The 9,191-nt window shown below is 35.3% G+C and overlaps 1 protein-coding gene across 1 annotated transcript; it reads left to right on the forward strand.

The window, feature by feature from the left end:
- Positions 1-3,465: 3,465 nt before the first annotated feature.
- On the forward strand, positions 3,466-8,936 carry LOC112187372 (casein kinase II subunit alpha). Its single transcript, XM_024326135.2, has 10 exons — positions 3,466-3,899; positions 4,033-4,162; positions 4,816-5,010; positions 5,871-6,028; positions 6,825-6,915; positions 7,270-7,335; positions 7,776-7,858; positions 8,004-8,067; positions 8,164-8,232; positions 8,547-8,936. Exons 1-10 carry the CDS (start codon positions 3,553-3,555, stop codon positions 8,604-8,606), a joined length of 1,263 nt encoding a protein of 420 aa, XP_024181903.1. The 5' UTR covers positions 3,466-3,552; the 3' UTR covers positions 8,607-8,936.
- Positions 8,937-9,191: the final 255 nt, after the last annotated feature.

A 9,191-nucleotide genomic window follows, 5' to 3' on the forward strand; every position in this document is an offset into this window, starting at 1 on the left:
GGATGAGTTTATTACAATAAATTATGAGTGTGGTAAAAAATTTAGCCAATTTCACCATATTTTCTAATCCAATCAGATTGGTCAACCGTAGTCACTTATATGTTTTATTGGTTAACCGATGCTGTGACAACTGCGAAACATGCTTATTTTTTCACATCACGTTTGTATATATTCCATCAATGGATATGCGTGGACATAAGATAAAAAAAAATTAATTTTAATTACAAACACATTGGTCTATACCAATTTTATTCCTATAGTTGTATGACTTATACATTGCATTTAAATTGTTTAGGTTCATTCTAAAGCAACCATGAAGTAGAAAATGAATTCGGAGAAACCAACCGCTCGATGGAGAGATTGTAATGTTTTATGGTGGTTGTAGAAAATCCAGCCAATTTGGTTCTCGTTTCGAATTCGATCAACTAGGTCAAACGTAGTTACTCTTATAAACCTATATTTATATATCATACACTCCAAAGAGCAACCCCTATCAATTCAAAGAAAATGGAAAAACCGACCGTTGGATGAGTTTATTACAATAAATTATGAGTGTGGTAAAAAATTTAGCCAATTTCACCATATTTTCGAATCCGATCGGATTGGTCAACCGATATGTAGAATATATATATATATATATATATATATGCACATATTTTATATAGAAGTATAATAGTATAAGAACTTCCACACACACACACAGATATATATATATATATATATATATATCTCTCTCTCTCTCTATATACACACATATATATTAATATATTAATACACACACACACACACACACACACATATATATATATATATATATCTCTTTACATATATATATATATAAACACGCACACATATATGATATATTGATATATATATATATATATATATCTATCTCTCTCTCTCTCTCTCTATATATATATATATATATATAAACACACACACACACACACACATATATATATATCTATATATATATATATATATATATATATATATAAACACACACACACACATATATGATATATTGATATATATATATATATATATATCTATATAAACACACACACAAATATATATCTATATGTGTCTATATATATATATATTTATAAACACACACACACACATATAGATATATCTATATATATAACACACACATACATATATATATTAATATATATATAAAAACACACACACACAAACACATATATATATATATATATATAAAATATTTTGCGGGCTTTTTCGGGCCGGGCCTAGCGGGCTTTTACGGGCCGGGCCGGGTTTTTGGGGGCCTGCATCGGCCCACCAAGGCGGGCTTTTGCGGGTTTTTTGATTGGTCGAGCCGGCGGGCCTCCATCGGCCCACTTGATCCGCGGACTTTTTGATGAGGCCTAGCTGCAGGAGGTGGTGAGGAAGGCTTTGAACCCGGGAGAGGGACTTTTGCTACTTCCGGTGGCCGGTTCGGTGGTTTGCCGGCCGGTTCTGTGGGTGGGGCCGCCGGTTCTGGACTGCTGGAGTTGAGATCTTTAAGGTGGGCAGCGGTGGTTTCTAGGATTTGAAGGCTAGGAATTTAAGATTTCAGGGTTAGGGCTTTGTGCTGATAACGTGTTTTAGGGAATCAGAAATTGAGAGATAATCGCTGTGTATTCTCATTGATAATAGGGGCCTCTTTATATAGAGGATTACAATGCATAGAATCTCAATCATACAAGGAAAGTAATTCTACATTGATTAGGATTCTAGATCCTTCTAATTAAATCATATTACCACTAGGTCAAGTAACCTAGAGTTTGGACCAAACACAAATAGAGATATCCTTAAACAATAAATACTATTTTATCTGTTAGTTTATTTACTTTTTCACTGTTACCAAACAGTATATTGATCTTTATTTTTTATCATCATGGAAAAAACCAAGTAATAGTTTTTCGGGCCATAAATTTCAGTATGTGAACCAAATGAGGTCTTAATGCATATTCATATAGTTCCATAATCCATGTGCAGTAGTGAAATTACGTTCAATTACCCTTACATTTATATCCAAGAGTAAAAACCAAACAGACTTGAAAATATAAATATCTACCGTTAGATTTACATCCAACGGTGGTAGAGCATAATATCCATGATCCTGACTAATCGTTAAACATTATTGTCCATATAGTATTTTTTAACCCAAACAATATAACTTAAAGACATAGAATTACAGAGATAATGCGAGACTCGTAAACTTTAAGCCAGTACAAAATACCTCATACGTGATGGTCATATATCTTATACAATAATCTTTTCAACAAGACAATGAAATGCTATCCTATAATTAAAAACACATATGGTTTAACATCATAAATATTATCATCAAACATCACAATCATTAGGGTTTTGAGTAGTATAAAACTCATTTAACTTTTGGCTCATAACATGTATAGTTAATGATTATTGTAAATTGCCTCTAAAGTTTGGGGATTCAAGTTCGGTGTCTCCTTGATGTATAGCTTTTTGAAAATGGTGGGGTGGGTTAAGAGTTTTTTTTTCAAAAAAATATAACTTTTTAAGAAAATCATTAGGTGTCATTTAATTCGCAGATTTGAGACTTGACTCACTTGAGAACGAGAGAATGCTACATATTCATGTTTGGTAAGGATAAGGAAGGGAATATGGTTCCACATGCAACGAAAAATAGGTAGAAAATTGAGTGCCTCTATTTGCTTAACAAGTGGTTTTCCTTTCAATTTTCAACAATAATCATTAACCACTCATTCAACTTTAAATACACCATTTTAGGAAAAATATCATAAATACTATTTTATCTGTTAGTTTATTGACTTTTTCACTGTTACCAAACAGTGTATTGATCCATCACAACTACACATTTCACCTGGTCAGTAATTGACTAATGAAATTATGTTCAATTACCCTTACATTTATATCCAAGAGTAAAACAAAACAGACTTGAAAATATAAATATCTACCGTTAGATTTACATCCAACAGTGATAGAACATAATATCCATAATGACATAATCATTACTGATCGTGTAAACATTATTGTCCATATAGTATTTATTAAGCCAAACAATATAACTTAAAGACATATAATTACAGAGATAATGCGAGATTCACGACAGTATGAAATACTTTATACCTGATGGTCGTGTATCTTATACAATAATCATTGACAATGAAATGCTATCCTATAATTAAAAACACAAATGGGGTTGACATCATAAATATCATCATCAAAGCATCATATGTTATCATCAAACATCATAATCATGAGGGTTTTGAGTAGTATAAAACTGATATCAACACCTACGATCTCTTTTGTTCTGGATCATCCTTAACACACAATGAGCTGTTTAAAACACATAAAAACTGAAAATCCAACCCTACAAAACAAAACCAATTTGTAAATTCCCAAAAAAAAAACAATAATGGATAATAAAAGAATAAAGAAAAGAGAGAGAAAGAAAAGGGCAAAACCAAGAGGGACTAGGGGCATCGGTCCTTCTTTCCCACTTTTCCTCTTTTCTTGTGTGTTGGGGCGATTTGATTGATGGCCATAAGGCCCTGCTTGGAATTCACCGTCTCCAACCACCACAAGCTCCTCTCTCGATTCCTCAACCGCCCTTCTTCCTCCTCCTTTCTCCCTTTTCCGGCCTCTCACTCCAAGCCGCTCTTCCCGCTCCTCCGCCGCATCGCTTCGTCGGCGACTCCGGTCACGCGCCCAAACCCTCACCGCCCTCAGCGGCCGCTCTACCCGCCCACCGAAACCCTGGCGCAGAAGATCTGTAAATCGATTCGCCGCCCCGGCGCCGCCTCCAAGGCCCGGATATACTCCGATGTCAACGTCATCCGCCCCAAGGAGTACTGGGACTACGAAGCCCTCACCGTCCAATGGGGGTCAGTCTCCGTTTTTCTCCTTTCTTGTTTTGGTTTGGATTGTGTAAAAGTGGTTGAATTTAGAGAAAATTGGATGCCAAGTGTGTTTGATTTTCAATTTGCAATGGAATTGGTATGGATTGTGATTGTGCAGGGAGCAGGACGATTACGAGGTGGTGAGGAAGGTTGGGAGAGGAAAATACAGTGAGGTGTTTGAGGGGGTTCACTGTACAGATAACGAGAAATGTATCATCAAGATTCTCAAACCTGTTAAAAAGAAGAAGGTGAGAGTTTGAATAAGTGTATTGCTTTTTGTATTGTGCATGGTTACATATGGATGAGTATTTTCCTGTCATTTGGTTGCAATTCGTGGTCATTAGTATCGTTGGTGTATGATATGTAATCGTGGATTGCTAGTGAATTTAAAGCAGAAGGTCTTTGTATAAATTAGATTAAGCTTGAGGTGGCAGTTTGCTAAACCACTTGATGGTTAGTGTTGGCGCTCAACTCGCATTTATTGTGCTTGGTTGCGGGAACTGAGCTCAGTGTAGATATGTTTGTATCATGCAAAAGCAAAAATCTTGTTGTCTAGTGCAGTATAATCTTTAATACTTTAACAGGTAAATTGAATTATGTCATGGTAGTTAATCTGCACTCATGAGTTGCTTATAGAATTATGAGATATGCTTTTCGCAAAAATGGTTTTGATAAACGGCTCCTACGCCCGACATAAGCATATGGTGCTTTTGGCTTTAGGTTGTTGATAGCATAATCCAGTCTTACATTGTTTATTGAAATAGACTGCAGTGGTTCTCTGCAACATTTCACTTAAAAACAGAATTTTGGGCCCAACATATTAAGAGTAAAAGTTGTTTTCTTGTGTAATGGCTTTTTACACTGCCATGATACTTAACATTTCATTGTGTGCTAAGCGCAGATTAAGAGGGAGATTAAAATATTGCAAAATCTTTGTGGAGGCCCAAATATTGTGAAGTTGCTTGATATCGTCAGAGACCAGCAATCAAAGACGCCAAGTCTTATTTTTGAATATGTGAATAATACAGATTTTAAAGTTCTGTATCCAACACTTTCAGACTATGACATACGATACTACATCTATGAACTTCTCAAGGTAAGCTTGCTATTCTTGCTCTGCAACAGATAGCATTGGTGATTAATAATTAAAATAAGCATCTTCACCACTCTTTGGTTCTTTTCTATGTTCTTTTCTGCCCACTTTACTCTAGAGAGAATGAAACTTTGCTGACTAACACAAATTTTGAATATAATGGTATTAGTTATAGACAAAGTTGTATCTAATTTTTGGTTTTTAATATGGATTTGAGTATATTTTAGCATTAGGCTGGCTGCTACTTAGTTTACTTGTCTTTGGAAATGGCCTATGCACCTCCACCCATAAAGTTTTGGGATTAATAAGCATGTGTAACCTTACATGTTTCATGAAATTTGGATTACAGGGCTACCCTTCTGCTTGTGATGTTGAAATATGGTAAGGACATGGTGGTGTGATAGGAGAAAAAGGTTTAGGCAGAATGGGGCGGAGGCGGTTAAAGGAATTAAAATTTAGGCAGCATTGTTTTTAAAACTTGATTCTTATCTTCAGCGTTGTATCTATTTTCCTCCAGAAAAGAATTCCGTCAGATTCCAGTTTCCATGTATAAGATGGTACCAAGAGTCTTCAAAATATGCACAACTCAATTACACTGGAAGTAAATAGGAGATCCAAACAAAAAACAGAGAAGGGAATAATCATTTATTTAAAGCTTTTAGATTTTACAATTTAATATAGGAGGTTTCCACACGGTCTTCATTTAATTTTTTATTTTGTAGTTTGTATTGGAACCAACTGGTTCTTACAGTGTGCATATCTGTTTCTTAGTTCCCCATATGTGCCGTCATTTTCCAACTCCAAATTTCAGTTCTTCAGCTTCTAAGATTCATCAAGTCTGTATTCTATGGATCTCTGTGTAGGCTTTGGATTATTGCCACTCGCAAGGTATTATGCATCGAGATGTGAAACCCCATAATGTTATGATTGATCATGAGCAGCGTAAGCTTCGCCTTATAGATTGGGGCCTTGCAGAGTTCTACCATCCTGAGAAAGAATATAATGTTCGGGTTGCTTCAAGGTCGTTCTCCATTTCTTCTTTTACTTCACAAAACAGCATTAAGTTCGTTTGTGTGGCCGTAATATTTGTTGAAACTACCATATGCCTTATTTGTCTTTTGAAGCATTGCTCGTGCAGAGCCATGTTGTACTGATAACTGATAAAGTTTGATTCGATCTTCTGAAATGTGAAAAACTACAATTTTATATCTGAAGTCACAAATACGTCAAACCTGATAATTATCAATACTATTTCCAGCATTATTTTGTCACAACTACTTATGGTATTTTATTCTAATCTTGCTCTCAACCCCATAGTTAAAGTTCAGTTTGATGGTTATATTGGTGGACGTGTTATTGGGAATTATGATACACTAGTGCAAATAGGTAGGCTGTGATTTAGATTGGAATCCATGTAAGATGAGGTGGGGATGCTTTCTTGTACATATTATGAAAGTGATGGTTTTATATGTGTTCAAAATAGTAGTGCAAGTTGAGTTCTGTTTATAAATCTGATTGATATCTGGTTTCATGCAGCAATGTGGAAAAGAGGAATGATTCTTTAGACAGAGCTAGTAAAGAATTGTCCAACATGTCTTTTATCTTTAGATAAATTATGTGCTATAATATTTTACTGGCTTTAAATTATGATATAGCTACCAGCCATTAGTATCAAGGTTCATGTTTCGGGTTTATGGTTCGACTGCAGCTCCTACATTTGAACTAGCACTGTGAAACCTCTTGGCTTTCAATTTTGGTTATGCAGTTGTTTTGGTTCAGAGTTGCCTTATGCTGTTCCCTGATTGCTCACTTTGCAGGTATTTCAAAGGTCCTGAGCTTCTTGTCGATTTACAAGATTATGACTATTCTTTGGACTTGTGGAGTCTCGGTTGTATGTTTGCTGGAATGGTAGGCATTTCTCCACTTTTTTTTTCTTAGTCATCTAATATATCAGATACTGCTGCATTGTTGTAGTTTTCTGCTGGTATATTAAACCCTAAACCCTAATCGCCATCCACCTCTGACAGTATGATCTTATGATTTTTACTTTGGTCGGGGTGCTACAATATCTGCAATGGCTTTTCTATCTATAATTAGTACTTTAAATGCAAAGGAAAAAAATTTCTTAGTATTGCATGGACCATGGATCTTGATCTTTTTGCCTTCATCCATGGGTGGCAGATGGCAAGGAGGTTCATAATTTGATACTTGAACTGCTGTCTTGTGATGCTTATGCTTGAGCCTTGTTATTGTTCTGTACAGATATTTCGTAAGGAGCCATTCTTCTATGGACATGATAACTACGATCAGCTAGTGAAAATAGCAAAGGTATATATGCCGTTCACGAATCTGTCTTGTATATTTGCTTTTATTTATATTATATGGTCAGTCTTCTGCCTCTGTCCTGTTCAATTGCTTCCTGTGCCATCACTCTTCTAGCAGCAATCAGTAGTTTTGTTGATTTCTGTGAGTGGAATACTTTACCATAGGCCTTAGTAATTGAATTGCCAATAAATGAACTGGTGTGCTGTGTTGCATGTATCTTATTTTTCTCAGTATGCAGGTGCGCATACGCGTGAGGCTATATGATTTTTTTTTATTTGTATCTTGTAAAAAATATCACATATTTACAGTCTCCTCAGGAAAAGAGAAAGCACTTGTGTGTACGCGTGTGCTTTTTTATTTATTATTATTATTGTATTTTTATATATATACAAGAGAAAGTAGTCAAAGTTTTAATGGGCTGTCAAAATCTTCTTTTAAAACAGGTACTTGGAACTGATGAATTAAATGCTTATCTACACAAGTATCGCATAGAGTTGGATCCACATCTTGGTGCTCTTGTGGGGAGGTAGTGGTTTTCCCCCTAGTTATCATTTTTTTTTTGTTATAAGGAATCTTTACTTTTTTTTTTTGCTTTAAATTTCTGAAGGCATAGCAGTTTTTTTGTTATAAGGAATCTTTACTTTTTTTTTTTTTGCTTTAAACTTCTGAAGGCATAGCAGGAAACCATGGACAAAATTCATTAATGTTGATAATCAGCATTTAACGGTTCCTGAGGTAAATTCTCTGTAATGGTGTTGACAATGTTCATTAGTTTTCTTTCATTTTTGAGTTATCAGTAGCCTTTATTTACTTGTTGGGTGCTTTCTGTAGGCCATCGATTTTGTAGACAAGTTGCTTCGTTATGATCACCAGGAAAGGCCAACTGCAAAAGAAGCAATGGTAAACTTCTAGCCCTTGTGCACAAAATAAAGGACCTCTTCTTCCTCTGTTCTGATCCACTACTTGTCTTTGATAGATTTGTTACTGTTATTTGGATGCTACAGCAGTAGCTCTATAGTCTAAGCTTTTGATGGTGTAGATATGAACATGGGGTTCTGGCTCTGTAGTTCTGTATGAAGTGGAAAGAGCCAGTCCAAATCTCATGCTTTCAACAGTCTGGATTTAGAATATGGCACTCTGCTAATTTTGTGTAGTCGTAATTTATTTTAAACTCGATTGTAAAATATTAAGCAAATTGTATTTATGTCATGCAGGCCCATCCTTACTTCTACCCAATTAGAAATGCAGAAAGCAGCAGAACTCGCACCCAATAGATTGAGTTCAAGATGCTTGTTGAATCATGGTGTCTTCTTTGTGGTCGAGTCCACTCTCTGTAATTTCTGCCCCCAGTTTTTCTTGTGGTGGTTGAGTTCAGATATAGGGTTTGCCAGTGTTTGGTTTGTCATAAAACTCGGTTTTTGGTTAAAATTTAATGTTGTTAGATTTCTGTGTACTTGCAAGTTCATTTTTGTGTGCCCCAAACTGTGAATGTAGTATTTATCTGATTCAGGCAGGATTTAACTCCATTCAATGAAGGATCATCGTGTGCTTTGTTAACTCCATTTTTTGTCAATCAATGAAAGATCTGTATTGTTATTTTGGCAGGTTTACGTGCTTTGGTTCCCACCATTCTTCTACAATCAATTGGGAGATTTGTAGTTATTGTGCTTGCAAAAAAAAGAAAAAAATTTGTTGACAAATTTCGAGCATCCAATGATATTATTTATGCTGATCATCAAATAATGATATTCTTTATGCTTGAAGCAAAGCTTCTTTTGAATTTCCCCAAATTTACCTAATGATATTATTTGTTGACAAATTTCCCCAAATCCAGTGATGTTTTAGTTCCGACAGTAGTG

The sequence above is a fragment of the Rosa chinensis genome, chromosome 2 (assembly GCF_002994745.2).
Source record: "Rosa chinensis cultivar Old Blush chromosome 2, RchiOBHm-V2, whole genome shotgun sequence".
Lineage (NCBI taxonomy): Eukaryota > Viridiplantae > Streptophyta > Magnoliopsida > Rosales > Rosaceae > Rosa > Rosa chinensis.

Excerpts from the sequence above, each read along its gene's own strand:
- LOC112187372 (XM_024326135.2), top strand. The coding sequence starts at position 3,553 with ATGGCCATAAGGCCCTGCTTGGAATTCACCGTCTCCAACCACCACAAG. Across the intron at positions 4,163-4,815 it reads AACCTGTTAAAAAGAAGAAG|ATTAAGAGGGAGATTAAAAT; the intron begins GTGAGAGTTTGA and ends TGCTAAGCGCAG. Across the intron at positions 5,011-5,870 it reads ACATCTATGAACTTCTCAAG|GCTTTGGATTATTGCCACTC; the intron begins GTAAGCTTGCTA and ends ATCTCTGTGTAG.